Source organism: Phascolarctos cinereus, unplaced genomic scaffold (assembly GCF_003287225.1).
Source record: "Phascolarctos cinereus isolate Bilbo 61053 unplaced genomic scaffold, phaCin_HiC Scaffold_4;HRSCAF=312, whole genome shotgun sequence".
Taxonomy (NCBI): Eukaryota; Metazoa; Chordata; class Mammalia; order Diprotodontia; family Phascolarctidae; genus Phascolarctos; species Phascolarctos cinereus.
This window is the reverse complement of record NW_027555847.1, coordinates 728,761,929-728,786,452: the sequence shown is the minus strand read 5'-3', so window position 1 is coordinate 728,786,452 and position 24,524 is coordinate 728,761,929. Positions and strand designations below refer to the sequence as shown.

Below are 24,524 nucleotides of genomic sequence, written 5' to 3'. Positions count from 1 at the left end.
CCGCAACCAGTACAGCACAGAGGGATTTATTTTAATACCATAAAAAGCATTTCTCTAAAACCAAAAACAAGCATCATCCAGAATGGGGATACACTAGAAGGGGGTGGGGGGGCCTGCGGCCTCGAGGCTGCATGTGGCCCTCTAGGTCCTTGGGGGAAGCCCACTGACTCAATCCAAACTTCACAGAACAAATCCTTTTATGAGGGGGATTTGTTCTGTGAAGTTCAGACTCAGGCAAAGGGCCGCACTTGAGGACCTAAAGGCCCACATGTGGCCTGGAGGCCACAGGCCCCCACCCCTGCACTAGAACTTATTCCAATGAATACAGGAGTAAAGCAAGGGTGCTCACTCCCCCAGTATTATTTACTCTATTTATGGAAATGCTGGCAATCACAAGACAAGAAAAAGAAATCAAAGGAATAAAGGCAGGCAAAAAGGAGCAAACTGTTCCTGCTTCCGGATGATATGATGGTTCTCTTGGAAATCCCAGGGAATCAGCAACGAGGCTAACGGACACAGTAGCTTCAGTAAAGCTGTAAGCTGCAAAACAGACCCTCAAAAATCAACATCATTTCTACATAGTAATTGCAGAACACAAGAAGCAACAAGAGAAAGGGAAATCCCATTCTAAATAACTTGTTTTTATTGTTCGGTCATGTCTGACTCTTCATGACCCAGTCTGGGGTTTTCTTGACAAAGATATTGCAGTGGTTTGCCATTTCGTTCTCCAGCTCATTTTACAGATAAGGGAACTGAGGCAAACAGGGTGAAATGACTTGCCCAGGGTCACACAGCTAGTAAGTGTCTTAGGCCAGATTTGAACTAAGGAAGATGAATCTCCAGGCCCGGTGCTCTATGTACTATGGCGCCCCCCGGCTGCCCGCTACATAACTACAAAATGAATAAGCTATCTGGAGATCAACCTGCCAAAGCACACAAAAGACTTACATAGATGTAATTATGAAGTGCTCCTCATAGAAATAAATTTAAGTAGGTGGAGGCCATGACAACATAATGAAAATGATGCCAAAATTATCTTATGCTTTTAATGCAATGCCAATCAAATTGCCGGAGAGATACTTTAAAAAACTTGATAAAATAATAAAATTTATTTGGCAAAATGAAAGATCAAGAATAACAAGGGAAATTATGAAAATAAGTAAGGTTAAAGGGCAAGTAGCATGTCTAGATCTCAAACTGTATTACAGAACCATCTGACATTGGTTGTAGAATAGAGAGACACCTCAATGGAACAGATCATACAAGAGAGATTCAGAAAAAATGAGACTCAGTAACCTAGTGTTTGATAGAGTTGGAAACATGAATTACCTTGGGGAACTCCCTATTTGATAAAAACTGTCAGGAAAAGTAGAAAGTAGTACAGCAGAAACTGGACTTAGATTAACACCTTATACTACCATTCACAATACATTAAATGAAGATGCAATCTGAATATCAAAGATCATTTTATAAAAAAATTAGAAGAAAAACAGATCATATGCCTTTCATAGCATTGGGTAGGAAACGTTTTCTTAGCCAAACAAGAGATAGAAGCAATTACAAGAAATAAAACAGAAAGCGTAGATTACTCGAATAGACAACATTAATGCATCTTGAATAAGAAGGGAAGTGTTTGGATTGGAAAAGAACCGTTGTATCAAATTCTCCTGAAAAGGGTTTGGTATCCCAAAATAGTGAATCATATATACATATATAGTCATATGTCATTATATACAACACACATATGATATATCACACACACATACACACATAACTAATAGCCACTCCCCATAGAAAAATGGTCAAAGGATATGAGCAAATAGTTCTCAGAAGAACGGCCCTGCAAAGTATTCACAACCCCATGGAAAAATGCTCCAAATCACCAATAAAAAGGGAAGTGCAAATTAAAACAATTTTGAGGTTCTACTTCATACTCTACAAACTGGCAAAAGTCACAAAAAGTGGCACTAGTCAATGCTGGAAGGATTATGGAAGGGTAGGCACACTTACACATTGCTGGTGGAGCTATCAAATTAAACAACCTTTTGGAAAGCGACTTGGTACTGTAGGCTGTCTGCAGTAATGGGCAGAAGAACTGGGGAGGGTGGGGGGAGGATGATGAGCCCTGTTTTGGACTTGTTTAGTTTTAAATGTCTGCAGGACATCCAGTGTGAGCTACCACTAACCAAGAAAACAACTAATTGAAATGGATGGGAAACCTTTTTACATTTAAATGAATTGATTTTAATGGGGAAAAAAATAGCACCTGAAGCAGGAAGGCCTAAACCATGGGATTATGCAGGTGGGAGGAGTTGGCCATCAGTGGTAGGCCAGGGCTCATGCGCGCTCTCCCGCTCTCGCTCTCTCTCTCTCTCTCTCTCTCTCTCTCTCTCTCTCTCTCTCTCTCTCTCTCTCTCTCTCTCTCTCTCTCTCTCTCTCTCTCTCTCTCTCTCTCTCTCTCCTCTCTCTTCTCTGTCTTTCTCTGTCTCTGTCTCTCTCTCCCTCCTCTCTCTCTCTCTCTCTCTCTCTCTCTCTCTCTCTCTCTCTCTCTCTCTCTCTCTCTCTCTCTCTCTCTCTCTCTCTTTAGATCTTACCATGCCTGCATCGAGGTGGCTCAGTGGATAGAGCACTGTGCCTGGAGTCAGGAAGAGCTGAGTTCAAATGAGGCCTCACTCACGAGCTTTGTGATCGTGGGCAAGTCACTTAAGCTCAGTTTGCCTTAATCCACTGGAGAAGGAAATTGCAAACCACTCCAGTGTCTTTGCCAGGAAAACTCCATGGACAGTGTGGTCCACGGGGTCACCAAGCATCAGCACGACTGAATGCCTGAATGCGATGCTTCCTGCTAGCTACCTTCCTATAACTCTCTTCCCCTTCTCAGCTAATCTCCTGGAGGAAGCCATTTGGACCTAGTACCTCTAGGTCCTACCCTCTCACCTTCTTCTAAACCTTCCGCAGTCTGGCTTCTAACCTCATTATTTGACTGAGATTGCCCCTCTGAAGTGACCCACGAACAAGCCGCCCGTCCAGCGGCCTTTTCTCAGTCCTCGTTTTCCTCGATCTCTCTGCATTTGGCTCTGCAGATCACCCATTCTCCTTCATCCTCCCTCTTCGGTGATCCTGCTTCTCCTTGGTTCTCCTGCCTGTCTGGCTGCTCATTCAGTCTCTTCTCTCCATCTTCATCCCTATCAATGCTCCTTAAACTTAGGTATGCCCCAAGGCTCTGTCCTGGCTCCTCTCTTCCCTACATACTTTGTTACTTAGTGACCTCCTCAGCTCCCATGAGTTCAATTTTAATCCTGTGGTCTGTATATCCAAGCCTAGTGTCTCTCCTGACCTCCATTCTCCCCACTCCATCTGCCCTTTGTCTATTTATGCCTGGATGCCACATCGTGGCCTGCAATCCAACACTCCTCCCACCTTGCCAAGCTTCCTCTGTCTGTGGGGGCCACCATTATCATCCTCCCAGCTGCTCAGACTTGACACTTTACTGTCCTCAGCTCTCTTCACCCTCCCTCACCAAGGTGTGCAATCAGCTGCCAAGTTACCCATAGCAATCTCTCATGTCCTCTTCTCCTCATTCCTACAGCCACCAGGAAAGTCAGGCCCTCCTTACCTGTCACCTGAACTATTCCAATAGCCCCCGAATGGTTCTCTCTACCTCAACTCTCTTTCTTCCTTCCAATCCGTTCTCCACTCAGTTCCCAAAGTGATGTTTCTGAAGCTCATGTCACTGTCCTGCCCTCAAAACTCCAGTGGTTCCCTCCCACCTTTAAGATAAAATACAGACTCCTTTGTTTGGAATTCAAAGTCCTTTATACTTTGGCTCAAGCCTTAGAAAGCTATGTTTATTAATTACTCCTGTTCTTCACAGATTTTACATCTTTTTTTTAAAATTAGGCAATGGGATTAAGTGACTTGTCCAGGGTCACACAGCTACTGAGTGTTATGCATCTGAGGCTGGATTTGAACTCAGGTTCTCCTGACTCCAGGGCCACAGCTCTAGCCACTGCACCACCTAGCTGCCTCCCAGATTTTACATCTTAATCAAATTGACTAATTTGTTTTTCCCCACAGATGGAATCATTTTAGATCACAAGCTCACCATTTATCAACAATGTGATGTGGGAGCCAAAAAAAAATGACTACAGTCTTGGGGTATGTTAAGGGCAGAGCTTCCACGAATGGGAAAATAAGCCTCGCTGCACTCTGCCCTTATTAGAACTGCTCTAGAATGCCGTGGTCACGTCTGGGAGACACCATTTTAGAAGGACATTGAAAAGCCGGACAGCTTTAGGAATTGAGCAAAGAGGCTGGAAAGGGCCTTGGTGTCTTCTTCCACTGGAGGCTCACTTAAAGGAAATGGCCACGTTGGCAGGGAGGAAGTCTTCGTTCATTTGAAGGGGAGCTCGCAGGAAGGGTTAGCCCCCAGGGCAAATCTCAAAGAGGCCAGTTGTGTTGGGTATCTGGGAAAACTTACTAAGAATGAGAACTCTTCACTAGAACTTCTGCCCCCAGAGGCGCTTCCCCATGGGAAATCTTCAAGCTGAGGCTGTTGTCATTGTGGGGCCCTTTCAGTCCTGTCTGACTCTCTGTGACCCATTGAGGGTTTTCTTGAAAGAAGTACTTGGGTGGTTGGCCATTTCCTTTTCCAGCTCATTTTACAGATGAGTAAACTGAGGCAAATGGGTAAGTGACTTGCCCAGGGTCACCCAGCTAGCACAGATGTGAGGTTGGACTTGAATTCGGGTCTTCCTGACTTCAGGCCCAGTGCTCTATTCACTGTGCCACCCAGCTGCCTGGTCCATTTGTCAGGGGCTCAGTAATAGTGATCTTTTGGGTTGGACTGGAAGACCCCTGAAGTCCCTTCCAGCTGTGTTCAGCTTGTTGCCTACAATGCTCCTTCTCCTCCTTCAAGCTCCCTGGCTCCCTTCTTGAGAAAACTGTTTCTTAGCGCAGTGGACAAAGCACTGGCCTTGAAGTCAGGAGGACCAGAGTTCAAATCCAGCCTCAGACCAAACACTTGATATGTACCAGCTGTGTGACCCTGGGCAACTCGCTTAACCCCAATTGCCAAAAGGAAAGAAAGAAAACTGCCTTTTATTTGCCTCCTGTCCCAATCAATTTTCCAAATCTGGTTTCTGCCTTCACAAAGTCTTCCATTCGGCCTCTGTCCGCACACACCACCGCAAGGCTGTCTCAGGCTCTCACCCATCCTCCACGCAGCTGCCCAGATTGTTTTCCTAAAGAACAACCTGTTCAGCAGGTCAGCACCCGCTAATCCCCCAAACTGCAGGGTCCCCCTCTTGTCTCCGGGATCCCTCACCATTCTTCTCAAAGGGTCTCCGCGGACTCCACAGCCGGCTGCAGCCCGCACAGAGACCCGACTCTCCTCTGCGCTGGGTGTGCCCTGGGCCGGGAATCCTGGCGCTCTCCCCTTCCCTTTGGCGGCGCCCACGCCCATCCCACTCCCCGAGCTCCATCACACCTTCTTGTACCTTGCAGGTGCCTAGGTATTTACCTGCTGTCTCTGGCCCTTAGAAGGTAAACGCCCCAAGGGCAGGGGCTGTTGCTGTGACTTGGCCTTTCTTTGTGTCCCTAGCACTTGGCACAGTTCCTGGCACAGAGCAAGTGCTTATTAAAATGTGCGTGGACCGACCCATGGTTTTATTCCAAGAGAATGTGAGCCCCCCGGAGGCAAGCCATGTTTCGTTTCGTCCCTGAGATCTGAGCACCCGGCGTCTGGGAGGAGCAGAGGACAGCGGGCTGGATCTGGACTCGGGAAGGCCTGCATTCCAATCCTGCCTCAGACACTTGGCTGTGTGACCCTGCGCGAGTCACTTCTGCTCTCAGCGTGTTTCCTCATTTGTAAAACGAGACGGGTAGTAACAGCTCCCACCTCATCGGGTTAAGACAAATGAGATTGGGGCCGCTGGGGGAACAGAGCTCCGGTCCCGGAGTCAGGAGGACCTAAGTTTGAATCTGGCCTCAGACACCTGACACTCACTAGCTGTGTGACCCTGCCTGAGTCACTTAACCCCACTGCCTCGAGATTACACACGATGTGCACCAATGTTACTGCCTTGCACACTCTCCAAGAACCACAAATACTTTTTTGGAGCTGGGTTAGGAAGGACTGTCACGCGGTGACAGCAGGGGGTGATGGACCCCTCCCCACCCCCCGCCAGACCCTGGGGTGGAGGCCGCGATCTCCCTCGGAGGAGATCCGGGCCCGTGGGACCCGGGTCAGTCCCGCAGTAGCAGCCCGGGGTCACCCGGGACGGGGCAGGAGAGAAAGGGCCAAGAGGACGCCGCACCGGGGCCACCTCGTGGTGACTCAGTTTCCTCATCTATCAAAAGGGGGCAGTTGGGGAAGCGTGTCTGCTCGGGAGGAGTCAGCGCGTCCTCTTACCCCGCCCCCGCCAGGCCAGCCTCGGCATAGGACTACAGCTCCCAGCACGACTTTCGCGACCCCGCCCCGGTTGCCATGGAGACGAGTCCATCGGTCCCGGGATAAGACGTGGGCGTCGTGCCGTGTGTACGTCATTTCCACTTCTGCCCTCCGAGACCTCCGCATTGGGGTCCACCTCAGCTCTGCTCCGTCCTCAGTCTGTACCGGGGTCCGGCCGACTCGAGCTGGGGTGAGTGGCGGCCGGGGGCCAGGGGGCCTGAGCCTGGGGGCCGGGAGGCGGCTAATGGGGCGTGGGGCTCCCAGTGGCTGGTTTCGAACTCCGGGGGGCTGGTCCCGAGGGGAGGGGCTGACGCATGAGTCGAGCATGCGCAGTCCGCCTCTGAGCCCTTGCGGCCCCGCCCCTCCTGCGAATAGGCGCACCCATTGGTCTTCCCGGGAGGGGCGCGGTCTGCGAGCCAATCAGAAGCGCCGCCGCTCCCAGGTGCTCCTCCCGCCCTTGGACAGGAGCCAGCTGCCCCGGTCACTGCCCTCTCCCCGCCACGTTCAGGGGCTCCCCAGGACCTCTGGCGCCAGGGCTCTGTTCATCGGCCAAGAACATGGGGCTGGCGCCCGCTCCGGCAGGGGCAGCCCCATTCCCGCGAGGCCACCCGTGATTGGCAGCGGGCCAGATTCCCGGCCTTTCTCGGGGTTCGGTGCAGGGCCCCCTCTTCCAGATTCCCCCGCCGCCTGCCCCTGGGGGGCTCTGGAAAAGCAGAAGCCTCCCGAGGGCAGAGGCTGCGCCCCCTTTTCTCCGGTCCTGGAGAACCTCGTATGCAGAGGTGGGCGCTGCCCGGAGCGCAGCAGTGGCCGTAATTAATATTAATTAGGTCCCCAGCCTTGATGCTAATTTGATTGGGCCGCAGCCCGGCTCAGCGGGGAGCCTGGTCTCACGCTCGCCTTCCCCCCCCTGCAGCGCAGCCTTCTGACCCTTCTTCCCCGAGGTCGGAGCTTGCTGGACAGCGCGATGGCGCCTGTGCCCCGGACAGCCTCAGCCTCGCAGGTGAGTCCATGTCTAGACCCCGGGAAGGTGAGGCCTCCCCAGGGGGTGTCCCCTCTCGCCTTAGGGTTGGCCGAAGGAAGGTCATCAGGGCCCGAGCCCGAGGGCAGCACAGAGAGGTGCTGGGGTCAGGCAGCGTCAGACTCGCCTGGTGTCTGACCTGGGCCACACAGACCGTCTGGTGTCTCCTCCCTCCCTCCTGGGCAAGGCGCTTTTTGGTGACCAGGCAGTCCTTAACTGATCCCTAACCAAAGAGAAAAGGGTCCAGAACCTCAGGGGGTCTGCGATTTCTCCTTGTGCACTGAGCTTTTCTCCTCCATGAGATGGCTTGGGGGGGACCTAGTACAAAGTGTGGACCCTAGTAGGGGAGGGGGCAGGGCTGCCCCCAGACTGTGGCCTCTGCCCTTTGTCCCCTCCCCCCCACCTGAAGGAGTCAGGAACCTCCTAGGGAGCCGAGGCCAGGGCCGAGGTCTCACTCCTGGAGATGAGCTGAGTGCCAACACCCCAGGGAGGAGGAGGGGGATGGCGCCTGGAGGTTTGGCTGCCGGCTCCTGCCAGACTGGTCCAGGCCTGGAGCTGCTGAAGAGCGGTGGTCTCCCAAAGCCCGACTAGGACGGGGGTCCCTTTCCCTGAAGCTGAAGCACCGAATTAGTGGCGGGTCCCTGGTGCCCAGAATGGCTTATAGGCAGCCATTCAGCCACATTTGTAAAGCACCCACTCCTGTGCTAAGTGCCAGGCCCCTGCCCTCCCGGGGCTCCCACTCTAATGGGGGAGACAGCGGGCAGACAACCCTGTCCAGATGAGTTCTAGACAGGATAAACTGGTGATTATTGGCAGAGAAGGCACTGGAATTAAGTGGGGTTAGGCAAGGCTTAGAGAAGGTGCCATTTCAGCTGAGATGTCAGGTAAGCCCGGCTATGGAGATGATGAGGACGAAGAGCGCTCTGGCGCTTGGGAGGCGGAGGGCCTTGTTTGGGGAATGCAGGAGACCAAGGTCACTGGGTTACAGAGCAGAAAAGCCTGGGGGCAAGACGGAGCCTCTGGAGGTGATCTGTGAGGGGTGATGTGGTCAGACCTGGGCTTCAGGGTGACCGCTGGTGGCTGAGTGGAGGCCAGGCAGACCCCCGGCAGATGATGAGGGTCTGTGCCAGGGTGGGGGCAGCGTCAGAGGAAAGGGGCGCATTCCAGAGCAGGTAGAAAGGTAGAAGTGACTGGGAGTGACCACTGATTGGATGCAGGTGTTTCGGTTTGGGGGGTGAGGTGAACAATTGGGGATGACACCTTGGTTTCAAGCCTTGGTGCCTGGGAGGATGACGGGAAGTTAGGAAGAGGTCCTATTTGCAGGAGGTGGGGAGGGGAAGGAGGACACAGGGACCGGGAGCCAGGCTCTGAGTTTGCTGAGGAAGGGAAGGGAGGGTCCTGGGGCGCCCAGGGGTCAGTGGACAGTGGCTACCAGGCCCTGGAGCAGCCAGTCCGGATGGGCCCAGTGATCTCCAAGGAGGAGAGGTGGCTGGGGCGGGGAGGCTGGGAGGCAAGGGGAGCCAGGCACAGCGAAGGTGCAGCTAGTGTGGAGGTGGTGGCCAGAGCAGAGCGATAGATGAAAGCGGGTATGCTCCCTGGCGGGTGGGGCTGGCGGCTGTAGAGGGGGACGTCATGGGGGTCAGGGAGCAGTCGGTGGGGGATGGAGAGCAGGGCTTCGGAATCTCTGGGTTCAGTATGTAGTCATTCGGGCAGGTGACCGTGGTCTGCAGGGCTTCGGCCTGGGATGGAGCAGACCTGGGGTGCTGAGCAGCTGTGGAGGTGGGATGCCTGTGTAGCTATAGCTGGATGAAGGAGGGGCTCCCTTGCCCTCCCTCATGAGCTCTGTCTCCTTTGGCACTGTGCCTGCCCAAGCTGTGCCCTGGGCCCGGGATGCCCTGCCCTGCTGGCTGACCTCCCCAGCGTGCCTATCCTGGGCCCCTTGTGGTTCTTGCTCTGGGCTTCCTCGAGGTCATCTGGGGGTAGTCAGCCATGCACATGGCACTGTGCTCCTTGGGGTAGGGCATGTTTGTTTGGTCTGTGTATTTGCAGTTCATGGCACATGGTGCCTGCTCAGCGGTCTGGATCAGAGGGCCCAGGTGGCCTGTACGGGTGGCTTCTTCCATCTCGCCACGACCCTCTGCCTCCCAAGCCAAGGATGCCTCTCCTGCCTCTTCCTCCTTGGCTGTAGCTGCCCGGCTGGTTAGCGTGGGGAGGGAGTCTGGAATTTCTGTCAGCGGGGGCCAGGCCAAAGCCATAGCTTCCTCTACTTTCAAACCCGGAGGAGAAACCCGAAAGCAACAGCTCTTCACCGGGGTCTGCGGGCAGGAGCTGTGCACTGGAGCTCCATCCCTGTGCTCCATCCCAGCGCTGCTTTCCTCTGGGATGCCCCACTCTTGCTGTCGCTGCTACGGTCACGGGAATGTGTGGCTGACCTCTGGTTAGAGGACGGTCAGAGCTGCTGGCCTGCCTGTGCCAGGCAGAGGCTCAGCTGCGGGTGAGGCCTACCGTCATCAGTGCACTTCAGTTGGTCTGAAAGTGCAGGAAGTAAGAAGTTTCGAAGATTTCCAAATTTCTTGTGTTCCCAGTATAGAATTGTATTTGGTCATTAATGAGAATAAGGTTGGGGAAGGGAGTGAACACTGACTAAGCATCTGGTACATGGACTGTGCTCGGTACTTTGAGCGTGTAACTTCTGGGGAGCTCCCAGTAGCCCTAGAGGCAGGCACTAGAATTAGCCCCTGCTTTATAGTTGGGGATACTGAGGCAGGCAGGTTGAGTAACTTGCCCACGGTCATCTGGCTGGTACAGATCAGAACACAGCTCTCCCTGATTCTAGGGCCCTGGCTGCTTCACAGGGTTGGGCTTTACAGCTACAATTTGATCAGGGCTTCGCTCGCCAGGCTTCCCTCAGAGAGGGTCCTAGAGCACTGCCAGGGTCCCACAGTCCATAGTAATCAGTGTCGATTAAGAAACCAAGATTTAGGGAGAGCCTGGTGCTGTTTGCTCTGGCTGGAGCATCTCCAGCGTGCTGGCGGACGGCTGCCTCCCTTCTGCTCCATAGAGACGGGGGTTTGCGGGCCAGCTACTACACGCATTAGCGCCTTGCCTTACCTAGGCTCACTTGTCTGGTCAGCAGAATGGGCATGGTAAGGAGTACTGCACTTCCTGGATCTCAGGGTCGTTGGGTGGTGGTGCCTCAAAAGCCATTGTTTTATTGTTGAACTGAGGCACACAGTGGGTCTGAATTGGCATCTGGTTTAACTGAGGCACACACTGGGTCCTCAGAGACAGAACTTCAAACACCCCTGAACCCCAAGCACCAAGCATCGCACCCCGCCTGTCCGACGTCTGTGGATGAGCACATTTGACCTTGGTGTTTCAGGAGTCGGTGACCTTCCAGGACGTGGCCGTGGACTTCACCCCTGAGGAGTGGGGGCGGCTGGGCCCCGCCCAGAAGGAGCTCTACCAGGAGGTGATGCTGGAGAACTATCGGAACCTGGTGTGCCTGGGTGAGGAGGGGGTGCCCCTGGGGCCCGGGATCGGGGTGGGGCTTTGCCCCATCTCAGTGAACGCTGCAGGTGTCTGCCCAGTTATGTCCCATGTAGAGACGTCTGATGCAGGGTGTTGGGGCTCCCCAGGAGTGGCCTGGCTTTGTCACCCGGACACTGGACGCTCCATTTGTGGCATGGTTCTGGAGCATGTGTGTCCCTTGCTTTCTTTCTGCTCACGTGCTCCATATGTCCCTTTGGCAGGGACTAGGTCAAGAGGACACATTTTCTCTTTGAGTCAGAATCTTCCCAGGGTACCCTCCTCCCCTTCCCTCGCACACAATGGAGAGCATGTGTCAGAGGACCTTTGTTCCATCTTCTGGCCCTGTCTTCAGGTCCCCTTTTCCCAAAAGAGACAGGGCTAGGATTTGGCTGGGGCTTGGCTCTCTGTCCCCAAGCTTTTCTTGTTTCCCGTGACAGGACTCAGTGTTTCCAAACCAGCTTTGATCTCCCGGCTGGAGCGCGGGGAAGCACCGTGGAGGCCCGAGGGCGGCGGCCATGGAGCTGGCTGTGCAGGTGAGTGTTGGCGGTTCTCGAATGGCCGCCCCTTCTCTAGAAGGGCAAAGGCAGCTGTTGTGAGCTCCCTCGGGGAGCCCCCCCCCGCTTCAGCACCTTGGTTTGCCGACCCCTCTTCCAGTTCAAAGAGCAAGGAGCCCCGGGGGCAGACCTTCTGTGTGCCCTGCCCTGGCCTCTTATTCTTTTTCAGTATGAATGTTTACTTCGTCCCAGTAATGCAGAAATATCCTGTTTGTGCCCTTCTGCTCCCCCTATTGTGTGTCCCATGGTTCAGGCTGCCCCCAGGCCTGGTTTTTCATAAGGAATGGCAGTGCAGGAGGTGGGATGTTCAGCCATGACCTCCCCCAGCGCCAGATCCGCGGGCTGTTTTACCTTTCACTGTTTGAAGCAGGGCTGCCATTCAGACTTGTTGGGAGAGGCTTTCGTTTCCTTTCCCCAGTGCCCCTCATCCTTGTCCCTGTCTATGTTAGGGTCAAGACCGGACAGCAGCACAGGTCAGGCACAAATGGTCTACGCAAACATCTGGAGCGCAGATGTCTCTAAATTTGTGCATCTCACGTTTGTTTTGAGCTACTGCAAGTCTGCTTTGCTCATAGAGCGCAGCGCCTTCTTTGATGAGGGCACACCAGGCTGGACAGTACTGGGCCACTGTCTCCTCTGTCTCGCCATTGATTCTCACGTTCTTGAGAGCATCCTTGTATCAGTCCTTCTGACCACCATGTGAGGGCTTGTCCCATGTGAGTTCTCTACAATAGTCTGTTAGGCAAGCCCACATTTATCATTCAGACAACATGGCCAGCCCATCAGAGTCGTGCTCTCTGAAGCCCGGTTTGAGTGCTTGGCAGTTCAGCTCTACAAAGGACCTCATTGTCTGGCACCTTCTCCTGCCAGTCGTCTTCAGAATCTTCCTGAGACCATTCACATGGAAGTGATTCCATGTCCAGGTATGGCCCTGGTGGACTCCCCAGGGTTCACAGGCATACAACAAAGAGGTCAGCGCAGCAGCTCTGTAGACCTTCAGTTTGACAGGTAGTCTGATCCCTCTCCTCTCCTACCCTGTCCTTTGGAGCCTCCCAAACACTGAGCTAGCTCTGGCAATGCATGCCTCAACGTCATTATCAGCAGATAGAGGTAGTCCAGCTCCCCAGCCGTGCCAGGCTAGATTCAGACAGTACAGTAATGTTTTCTCCTAAATCCCACAGTCAGATAAACGTTTCTTAGAAGACAGAACTGGGACTAGACCCATAACTGAATAGAAAGGGAACTGAGCTAGCTCCATGTTACAGTCACAAGATGAAATCGTTGTGGTTCCCTCACATCCTACAGTTAACTACTTGCTGTCCTAATCCTCCCAGTTCCTCCAGTTTCCTCCCTTTTGATTTGTGGGGGAGTGGGCAGCTTATCGCCCCCATGGATCAGTTATCTGTATACCAAATCTGTGTGGTTTTTCATAAATTCATTATCAGAATTACATAAATCAGGTTTCAGATTGAACTACTTGGCTCACAATGGACCAGTTTTGAGAAGGGAGATTTACATATCACCAAGAAACCAAGAAAACTTAAACGTTAACATAAGCACCATGAAACAAAATACCACAGCAATACAATAAGGATCATCAGTATTAATTAATATCAAGTCTCCTTGGATCCTGGTAACCCACTCCAAATGTCCATTTAATCAGCACATTTTGAGGCCCAGATGTCCCGGGCAGTTGTCTGGTCCCTGGAAATCTTCTCTTGGACATTCTGGAATAGGCCTCATTCACAAGACAGCTCTGAAAGGGCTGCTGTTTCTCTAGTTTCAAATAACTTTTAGAGATTACAGAATTAAAATCTGCCAGTAACAAGACTTAATCCAATTTAGTACAGTCTCATAAATTTGGTTCTCCAATCCTGAAACTTCAGAGAATTTCAATTTTTATATACCACTTGTTTTTTATCTTTACCTAAACTTTATATCTGATTTAAGAAGCTAAAAAAAATTCATGAGGGTCTAAATGAACTCTCCTGTCTTTTTAAAATTATCAGACAAATACTTCAAAAGTGGGGAAATAATATCATTTTCTTTACAATTACCAATACGACTTTGTACATAAAATCCTTAATGCAGTTTTGGGAACTTACTTCTAAAACATAATGAAAGCCAGAATTTCTATGTTAGGTACATTTGGAAGCCAGTCATATACATAGACATGTATATGTACGTATATGTATACCTATATATTTCTTAGAGAAAATAGTCTAATCCTCTTGTTTTTTCAATATTTACTATTCCATTTAATTAGAAAACTTTTACATTACATCTGTATCTTGTTACTTTGTCTAATTCTCCATTTAGGAGGATATCATCATGATATTATAATTTGACCACAAATACAGATTAAATTATTAAAATTATAAGATTTTTCACACTTGCATCCTATTATAGTAATGAGATGTTTCCACATCAGTCTATTAATTAGTAGATCTAGTATTGTACTTAAAAAATTTCTACTGCTCAACCTACCCTGATTATAGAAATTTGCTATGAAAGAAAAAGGAGGGATATAGTTTTATAACAGTATCAAGACTTGTCCCCTAAGGGGCATCTAGTTGGTGCAGTGTGTAGAGTCCTGGCCCTGGAGTGAGGAAGACCTGAGTTCCAATCCAGTCTTAGACCCGACACTTGACATTGACACTTACTAGCTGTATGACCCTTGGTAAGTCACTTAATCCCAAATGACTTGCCAAAAATAAAAAAAAAAGACATGTCCCCTCAAGGGGACAGACTAACCTGACAGAAACCTTAATGGGGAAAAAACTCCTTCACCTCTGTTTAATTCCAGGCATGAATTGTATCTGACAGCCAATCATGTAGTCACAGGGTATCAAAAACAAATCAGAGAATTAACCAGGTGGGAAAATTTCCTGTTTAAAAGGAAACAGCATAATGGGTAAACTGAATCAGTAGGTTCCTACCTTAGGCTGTGCCAGGGTCGTCCCCAAAACTTTTCCTAGGGACAGATCTCTACCTTTAGCTATTCCCAGCCTGTAGCACATGCCATTTTCTACTATTGGCTTCATAACAATTCAGACAACCATCCCTATAAAACAAAACAATAGTAAATTATAATCCCCAAAGTTTTTACCTCAAATAGCAAAATTTCACTAATCGCAGCTTAGAACTTAGATATTATTAATTTTCTCATGTTTCCCTAACAGTTAATATTTCTTTTGTCCTTATTTATAAATTAAAATTAACCACATTCTGGGGTTTCAGACATTGCAAATTCCTGATAGTTGACTCATGTTAATGTATTGAAGTTATGTCTTTAAATCACCCTGTACATTGTCATAATTTTCCTAAGTGATAGCCAAAGTTTTTCAGATGAAAACTCTTTATCATAGTAAACTTATTATCTGTTTTAAAACAAAATATTCTCCATTAAATATTTACATTTTGCAACGTCTGTTTTATCACATTCTTTTAACAGCTCAATTTATAATCTAACAGCCTCTAGATAAAAAAAGTTGTTTGTTTAACAGTATTTCTGATCCAATGTCTCTCAAATTTCAAAATATAAGAGAATTTAGAAATACTAATAACATATACAAGATCATGTATTTAAAACATGAAATAAAGCTTATACCAGTTAGATTACATCAATTCAGCTGAATGCATTTCCAAATTAATCCGATATAAAAATCACTAATCTTATTATGCTTGGTATTTTATACTAATAACATCTAAAACCCACTTTAGAGTTTTCAAGTATGGCATAATTACTTTCAATTAAACAAATAACAATGATAATAATAATTAACATATAGTTCTTACCATGTGCTAGGCATTGTGTTAAGCACTTCATAATCACAATAACATCTGATCCTCACAGCAATCCTGGGAGATGGATACCGTTGTTATTTTCCTTTTTACAGGCCAGGAAACTGAGGCAAACAGAGAAAAGATAACTTAAGGTCACACAGCTAATTCCTTTCTGAGATGGAAATGTAACTCAGGTTTCCCTGCATTTTTCCAGTATTTTTTTTCCAGCACCTTTATTTGGGAGCTAGCTCAGAGATGAGAGGGGTTAATAAGGTCAGGACAGGGTTCTCTGATTTAAACAATCTTTTCTCTTTTCATTGTCAAGGAAGGGTTAAGTCCAAGTAAATTTAAGCTGCAAATCACAAGGTTTTTTTCCCCCCTTCACCTGGGCTTGCTTTCAAACTAGCTGCCTTCATTACACTAAAACAATAGCTCCATCATTCTGCAGGGGGGTAAATGATCTGTGTTATTTACCCTTAAAACTTTTACGGAATTAAATTCTTATTTTTCCTTAAAACAAATTCTATGGAGTAGTACCCCAAAACTCACTAAGATATTTCAACATATGTTGCTAAGTGAAAATGATTAATCTCCAAATCCCTTAATGATTAATCTCTAATCTCCAAACCTCTAAAATCTGCTAAGATGTTTTTTTAGCAGTTCTACACACTTTAATCATCTGACTTTATTTCTGTATTTCCAGTGTGGCTGAAATGACAGGAAAAAAAGTATCTTGCAAGTTTTTTCTTTTTAACTTAATCTCCCGCTGAAAGCCTAAAGTGGGAGTTAGTTCGGCTTACTGGGACAACGGCTTCAAATATGAAACTTCATTCATCTTTTCCAGCATTCCCAACTCTTTGTCTGCAGCTTTTTAGTGGTCATTCTGACTGGCTGTATTTTCCATCTAAAAATCTTTCAAAGTAACAGAATCCACAAACATTAAACAAGACACAGGACAAAATTTTTTTCTGGAAAGACAGAAAAAACAATCAGACAAACTCATACTTGCTAGACTTAATTTTTTCACTTTGCAGTAGTGAAAAGAGCCAAATTAGAGCCGACAGAAATTAACCCATTAAATCACCTGCAGATTTGTGTCAGGTGTCCTGTAATTCAATTGTGCGCTGTCTAGTCATTCCCGCAAAATTACTGGGGGCACCCCCTGGTACCAGGCTACCAAAAACCTATCCAGGGGGAACCCACAGGTAGCTTATTACTGCTGGAGCCCTTCTTCCTTTACAAACCTGGGGGAAAACTTACAAAAAAGCCTGTGCAGTCAGGAGGACCTGAGTTCAAATCCAGCCTCAGACATTTAACACTTATTAGCTGTGTGACCCTGGACAAGTCATTTAACCCCAATTACCTCGCCAAAAAAAAAAAAGCCTAATGACCCCAAGCCCTGGCCCAGACTTACTCTCAGCCTAAACCACCCCAATCCCGGGGCAAAAAAGGGAATTTATGACTTTTCAGGAAGCATTTATTTTCTCTAAAAATAAGAAGAGCAAAATCCTTGCATTTCATTCCTTCTCTATGTTGACCTGAAAGTATTTTTTTGTCTTTTATTACCATGGAAGAAGCAGGTGAGCTTTCAATGTATTTGTCAATGACTCTTTGGGAAAGTCACTATATCAGTCTGGTTTTTTTTGTTTGTTTTTTTGCTTAGGCAGTTGGGGTTAAGTGACTTGCCCAGAGTCACACAGCTAGTGAGTATCAGGTGTCTGTGGCCAGATTTGAACTCAGGTCCTCCTGATTCCAAGGCCGGAGTTCTATCTACTGCATCACCTAGCTGCCCTCAGTCTGGTTTTCGGTCTTTTTGCAATGTGTAGTAACTGATGTACAGCCACCAATAACCAGGTATACACGGTACTTGGGGTTAATAAAATATGTGACATCACATTTTAAGGTATGTGAAACATGGTCTTATAACCACTATAAAGCATTAGGTTTCATTTTCATTACTTATATTTTTTAAAACATTTTTTTCTTGATGGAATATGCAAAACATCTGAAAAAATACAGTAGAGTAATATGGAAATATGTTCTGCATGACCGTGCATGTGTAGTCTATCACAAATTGGTTGGTTTCACAAGGAGAGGGATGGGAGGGAGAGAATTTAGAACTCAAAATTTTTAAAAACACATATTAAAAATTGCTTTTACGTGTAATTGAGAGAACATTTTTGAAAACATCAGAGGATAGAGAAGATATTTACAGCTTTTATTTCTTCCAGATCGGGGGATGAGGCACGAGATCAAGGAGTCGGCCCCAAAGCTGATCCTCTCTATCGAAGAATCATCTGGGGAAAGACTCACAAGGAATGATTCCTGTGTTTCCAAGTTGGCAGAAGTCTGGGGATGGGATTCCAGGTTAGACAAGCAGCAGAACAGTGAAGGAGCATGTGCTAAAGAAGTAGAGGTCAAACCTCCCAGTAAGGTGAGAGGCCACGACTGTAATAAATATAGTAAAAGTTTTAGTCTAGGACCGGTCCTTTTCCCACAGCAGCGAGGATCCATAAACAAGAATCTCGATAAATATGTTACACATAGGAAGAGCTTCAGACTGTATTCAGACCTAAAAAAATGCAATAGAATCTCCTCAAAGAAAATACTTTCTAAATTTAAAGAATGTGGGAAGTCCTTTAATTATAATTCAGACGTTATTGAAAATCATCGAATGCTTGCTGGAGAGAAGAAACCTTACGTATGTAATGAATGTGGAAAGGTGTTCCGACAGAGCACACATCTTATTCTACATCAGAGAATTCACACTGGAGAGAAACCTTATGAATGTAGTGAATGTGGAAAGGCCTTCCGCCTGAGCACAAGACTTATTGAGCATCAAAGAATCCATACTGGAGAGAAACCTTATGAATGTAATGAATGTGGAAAGGCCTTCCCCCAGAGCTCAAAGCTTACTCGACATCAGAGAATCCATACCGGAGAGAAACCTTATGAGTGTCGTGAATGTGGGAAAGCCTTCTGTCAGAGAACAGGACTTACTCAACATCAGAGAATTCATACAGGAGAGAAACCTTATGAATGTCATGAATGTGGGAAGGCCTTTCGCCAGAGAACAGGACTTAGTCGACATCAGACAATTCATACAGGAGATAAACCTTATGAATGTAATGAATGTGGGAAGGCCTTCCGCCAGAGAAAAGGACTTACTCAACATCAGACAATTCATACAGGAGAGAAACCTTATAAATGTAATGAATGTGGGAAGGCATTCCGTGATAGCTCACAGCTCATTCGACATCATAGAATACATACTGGAGAGAAACCTTATGAATGTCATGAATGTGGGAAGGCCTTTGCACGAAGCACAGAACTTACTGTACATCAGACAATTCATACTGGAGAGAAACCCTATAAGTGTAATGAATGTGGAAAAGCCTTCCGACAGAGTTCACAGCTCACTCAACATCAGACAATTCATACTGGAGAAAAGCCTTATAAATGTAATGAATGTGGGAAGGCCTTCCGCCTGAGCACAGGTCTTATGGAGCATCAGAGACTTCATACTGGAGATAAACCTTATGAATGTGGTGAATGTGGGAAGGCCTTCCGCCATAGCTCACAACTTACTAGGCATCAGATGATACATACGGGAAAGAAACCTTATGAATGCAATGAATGTGGAAAGTCCTTCCCCCAGAGCTCACAGCTTACTCAACATCAGATAATTCATGCTGGGGGGAAACCTTACAAGTGTAATGAATGTGGAAAGGTCTTCTGCCAGAGCTCACAACTTACTCAGCATCAGATAATTCATACTGGGGAGAAACCTTATGAATGTAATAAATGTGGGAAAGCCTTCCCCCAGAGCTCACAGCTGACTCGTCATAAGAGAATACATACTGGGGAGAAACCTTATGAATGTAGTGAATGTGGAAAAGCATTCCGCTTGGGGACACAACTTGCAGTGCATCAGACAATTCACACTGGAGAGAAACCTTATAAATGTAATGAATGTGGGAAGGCCTTCCGCCTGAGCAAAGGACTTATGGAGCATCAGAGACTTCATACTGGAGATAAACCTTATGAATGTAATGAATGTGGCAAGGCCTTCCGCCATAGATCACACCTTACTCGACATCAGTTGATTCATACTGGAAAGAAATCTTATGAGTGTAATGAATGTGGAAAGTCCTTCCCCCAGAGCTCACAGCTGACTCAACATCAGACAGTTCATACTGGGGAGAGACCTTATGAGTGTGGGAAGGCCTTCAGATGGAGCACAGGGCTTAGTGGGCGTCAGGGTATTCATGCAGGAGAAAAGCCTTACGAACTCGGGGAGCCCTTTCATCATAGTTCACACCTTAGTCAACAGTGGAGGATCCAAACGGGAGAGAAACTTTGTGAATGTAATGATTGAGGGAAAGCTTGCCTCCAGAGTAAATACCTCACTCAGTATCTGTTCATACAGGAGAAAAGAACCTGATGAATGAGGAGAGATCTTGCACCATAGTACAGTCACTGACCATCAGGTTATTTCTTGCTGGAGAGAAGGTTATGAATAGAATGAATAGGAAAAGGATTTTAGCCAGAGCTACTGAACTAGTTCAGAACAGAGCTAGTGCAGAGTTTACTGAACATTAGAGAAATCAAACTAAAGGAAAACCCTATAGATCAGAGGTTCTTCCCTTTTTTGGTGTTGTGTACCACTTTGGCAGTCTACTGAAGTCAATGGACATCTTAGAACTATGCTTTTAAATGCATAAAATATATGGGATTACAAAGGAAATGAATTATATTGGAATGCAGTTATGACAATGTTTTTTTTTTAAGTTCGTGGACCTCAGGTTAAGAACCCTCAATATAGATGAAGCAGATACATATTAATTCCCTTTAGTAGTTGTTTCAAGCTATTTCCTCTCAAGACCCCAGGCGCCTCCCTCCTTGATCCCTATAGGTTAGTGGTGACTTGAGTCTGAGAAAATGTAGTCTTAAGCAAATGCTTGTCAGTCTGAGGCCTAAGACCCCAAACCACCTCCTCTTCCCATTCCTTGCATAAATCCCTTACCTCCTGGTGTAAATAGTGCCTGGGGCTCTGCAGAGAGCATTCCTATGTTGTTCTACTGCAGTCCCTTCTCCCCCAAGCTAATGGGGTTCCCTGCTATGCTGTATCCTCTACAATCACCAGCTGGGCCACAGGGATTTCCCAACTCCACTGCCATCCTTGAACCTGATCGAAGCTTCCCAAGTGAGACACCTCCTACAGTAGCAACCCCGGGTCACACCAAGTCAAGTTTTTGAGCGCCAACCTTTCTATTGCTCTCATTCCTTTTTGAGGAATAGACTTTTAAGGTGTTATCAAAAACAAAAATGACTGGTCAAAACTTTCCATAGCAGTATTCTTTGTAATAAAAAAAATACATGGAGAGTTAAAAAAAAAATACATGGAGCAGTGGCTAGAGCACCAGCCCTGGAGTGAGGAGGATCTGAGTGCAAATCCGGCCTCTGACACATAGCACTCACTAGCTGTGTGACTCTGGGCAAGTCACTTAACCCCATTTGCCTCACATAAAAAAAAATGTATGGAAGAAACATCAGTGGCAGCTGTAGAGGCAGGTTATAAATAATTATTCTGTTAAATTCCATTAGTTTAATGGAATATTAGACTGTGATTGAGAGAAACAAATTTGAGGAATATGAAAATCTGGAAAGGCCTCTGTAGAATAAAACAAAGCAGGAACTAGAGGGGCCGTTATAATGTGACTTCAAGGAATGGGAATGAATGGAGAGTCTTGAGAGAGACTCGAAGGGGAGTAATGAAAAGATCGTCATTTCATGCTTTGGAATTCATTTATTTCAGCATTAGTTGCTGTAAAGCCTGGCTTGTTGTGCTCATGTTTGTACTACTGAGGTTATAAGTCAGAGAAAATGATGGCTCTAATAGGAGCTCACACCCAGCATCTCTGCTCTGTTAACATTCTCAGCAGCAGCACCCATTCACCTCTGACTAGTTTCTCTCCTTCTTTCTTAAAGCTAATTTCTCTTGATTTCAGTTCCAGCTCCTACTGTCTGTGAAAGACCTCCAGCAATCCTGTGCTCTCCCTCAATGCTTCATGTTCATTCTCTCCCTTAAACCTTGCTTCTTCCCAGCTGCCTACCCAAATGCCCAGGTCTGTGTAGGACTTTAAAAAAAACCCTTCTATCCCATCTAGTTAGCTCCCTTTTGTTCTGTTTTTCTCTTCACTGACAAACTTAATAAAGAATGATGTTTACACCCATTTCCAGTTCACCACCATCCACCATCTCAGTGCTTTTCAGTTAGATTTCTGCATCAACTGTAATTGGTCTCTAAAAAACCACCAGTGACATTTGAAATATAAAGATCCTTGTTTCAATCCTCATCCTTCTCTTTGTCTTCTGAATGTCTGACACTTGACTAACCTTTCACAGAATCCCAGGTTTTCTGAGTTGTAATGGACCTTCGTGGCTTTTGAGTCTAACCCATCCCCAAAAAGGAATCCTCTAAAATGGTGTCAACTCAAAAAGAAGCAAAGGCCTCTGAATCGTAGGTAAAGATCCCTGCAGGCTGCATGTTGACTTAGAAAGCCACATATTAATGTTATCTATGTTTTATTGTATTTTCATTTTCTTTGTTAAATATTTCCCAATTACATTTTATTGTAACACGAGAGTGTTGTGGGCCATGTGCTTGACATCTCTATGACTTTGCCCAAGGAATGGTCAGAAAGCCTCTGCTTGCTGCCTGGTTAGCTTAGTAACTGGGTGCCACGATGCAAACGCAGTCTTCTAGGCATGGGTCAAGTGCAGTGAGCCACTGCCTCGCATCTTGACACTCTCCTGGGGCAGTCTCCGGCCATCTCCATGTCTCGTGCCGTGTTCCACTGCAGACTCATTGAACTTGCAGTGCACGGAAACGTCCTGACCCTTTCAGAACAATGACTGCCTTGCCCCCCTTACACTATTGGAGTTGATTCTTTTGTACTAAAGTGTGTGTGTGTGTGTGTGTGTGTGTGTGTGTGTGTGTGTGCATGCATGCACACACACCCCTATGAAATTGCATCTCATTAGATTGAACCCATTGTTCCAGTGTGTTGGCCATCTCTCCCCACTGTGTGTCATCTGAAAATTTGTCAGATGTACCATCTGTGCCTTGGCCCTTGCCACTGATATAAATATTGAGCAGTCCAGGAGCAAGCATCAGTCCCAGTGGTAAACTCCCCTGGAAACTTCCTGCCGTGATGAACCGCTAACTTAACAAGCATCCTCGAGTCCAGCCGTCCCAGTCAGATGACCCGTGCGTTCTCCCGTTATCTACTTTGTTCTCCAAGATGGCGGGGCCCCTGCACAGCTGCACCAGCAGTGTCCTTGTGTGCCTGTCACGGCTCCTCAAGCTGACTGATCGTCTTGGCTGCTGTTCTGAGTGTGAAATGTGACATGGCTGGGAGGGAACTTAACCCCCCAAGAACAGCACCGAGCTCTTGTTTTAATCTCCCTATGTGGCTTTCATCTTTACACTGGATTTTTTTTCTCCTGCCTTTTCCAGTCCAAAGATGATTCTCCTTGGTCCACCAAATAAAGTATGAATTGCGTGATTTCCTTTTTTGTCTCATTTAACCTGAGAAATGGACTGCTCCTTATTTGGTCTGCCTCTTTCCTACAGTCCATCCTACATGTACGTGACCCCTTGTCTGATCTTGGTTCTTAGCATTTGTTGCCATACTCCATTGATTCTGAGCTTCATGTTCTCCTTCTCTTTCTGTGTTCTGAACATTTCCTTTTAAAATCAGAGGCCTAATGAGCTCCCTGTGAAATACGCACCATTCTTTTTAAACAAGTCCCCCTTTGCTTTGTTGGAATTGTTTTTCCTGTCTTAAGTTTTCATTCGTGAATGCTTCCTCTCCTCCTGAGCTCTTTTCCCTTGCACTACTTTAGGAGATGGGATTTTACACAGCCTTTCTCTGAAATCTGCCCTCTCAAAGCCTCAGTTGGTGACTGTGGATTATGTCTGCCTGTCCTCCCTCCCCAAGACTCCTGGCATTTGTTTCAGTCAGCAGCACCTCACCCTGGTGAGCACCCTGGCCCAGCAGCAATCCCTATTGCTTCCCCTACTTTTTGGTGGAAGAAACGTTCATTCAAGCCAGCCACGACGTTGTTGGCTGCTCTGCTTTTGACAGGTCAAGATGTCTGGGAAGTGGAATCCCTCGCTGCTCTATGATGCTTCCCTGCCAGTCTTGCAGTCTGTTCTTCAGGTAGACTTGTTTTCTCTTTTTGTTCAGATGTTCTGTAGCATGCTTCTGTTCACTTTAGCCAAAAGTTCATCATGGTCTTCCCCCGTGTTTTTACCCATCTTGTGCTTTGGGATTGGGTTTGCCTTCCAGGGCCATATTCTGGGGATGTGTCCATCCTGGCAGGGATGCCTCTAAAATTAGGTTTGCCTGCTTTCTCCAGGAACTCTACTTTGCTTTGCCCATCCTTGGCTACTTTTGAGACCTCTTTTGTTGTTCCTGTCCTAGATTTTTGTTGTGTTTGGATTTGTGCAGTTCTTCCCATCCGTTAGCTGGCAAGCATTTATTAAATGCCTAATTTCTGTGTGGTAGCTGCTCTGTTTGCATTTGGATTGTTAGAGATGCACGATTCCTTTTGAGTTTAAAGCCCTTTGGATCAGATTTGCGGGGTGCCGGGCAGTGTGTCCCTGGCCAGGAGCTCCTCCTGAATTTTAAGCCCTGGTCCAGAAGCACAAATCCTTTTCTCAGATGCCGTCTTCTTATCCAACTCCTTCACTGCCCATATTTGCCCTTCCACTCGGAGTCCATTGTATGCAGCAGTCAGGAAGAATCTGAAGAATCACCGTTTTCCCTTCGACTTTGCCTTCCATTGCTTAGTGTTCCAGGGCATCCCCAAAGCCCGCAGTTCTTGAAGAAGCTGGCTGGGAACAAGAGGCCTACTGGGGAGCATGGTGGGTCATTGGGAGCAGTGTGGTGGAATGGGTGGAGTTGTGGAATCTTGTGCTCTAGAAGACCCGGCATCACACACCTCCTCAGACACTTGTGTGATCCTGGGCAAGCCACTTCACCCTCTCTCAGCCTCGTTTTCTTCATTTGTAAAATAGACGCTGACCCCTGTCTCCCAGGGTCTTTGTGAGGCTCAAAGGAGGTTACATCAGGTGCTTTATAAATGTCACATATTGTGTCTCCCCCACACACCC

The 24,524-nt window shown here is 47.4% G+C and overlaps 1 protein-coding gene across 2 annotated transcripts; it reads left to right on the top strand.

The window, feature by feature from the left end:
* Nucleotides 1-6,533: 6,533 nt before the first annotated feature.
* On the top strand, nucleotides 6,534-22,911 carry LOC110201742 (uncharacterized). 2 transcript variants are annotated; one of them, XM_020977597.2, is made up of 5 exons: nucleotides 6,534-6,641; nucleotides 7,365-7,451; nucleotides 10,852-10,978; nucleotides 11,438-11,533; nucleotides 17,572-22,911. In XM_020977597.2, exons 2-5 carry the CDS (start codon nucleotides 7,416-7,418, stop codon nucleotides 19,716-19,718), a joined length of 2,406 nt encoding a protein of 801 aa, XP_020833256.1. In that variant the 5' UTR covers nucleotides 6,534-6,641; nucleotides 7,365-7,415; the 3' UTR covers nucleotides 19,719-22,911. The 2 variants fall into 2 exon arrangements, with proteins under 2 accessions (XP_020833256.1, XP_078008004.1); XM_078151878.1 differs by lacking the exons at nucleotides 6,534-6,641; nucleotides 7,365-7,451 and having other exon boundaries at nucleotides 10,853-10,941.
* The last annotated feature ends 1,613 nt before the right edge of the window (nucleotides 22,912-24,524 follow it).

Coding starts and splice junctions, on each gene's coding strand:
- LOC110201742 (XM_020977597.2), top strand. CDS start 7,416: ATGGCGCCTGTGCCCCGGACAGCCTCAGCCTCGCAG. Junction 7,452..10,851: donor GGACAGCCTCAGCCTCGCAG/GTGAGTCCATGT, acceptor TTGGTGTTTCAG/GAGTCGGTGACCTTCCAGGA. Junction 11,534..17,571: donor CCATGGAGCTGGCTGTGCAG/GTGAGTGTTGGC, acceptor TATTTCTTCCAG/ATCGGGGGATGAGGCACGAG.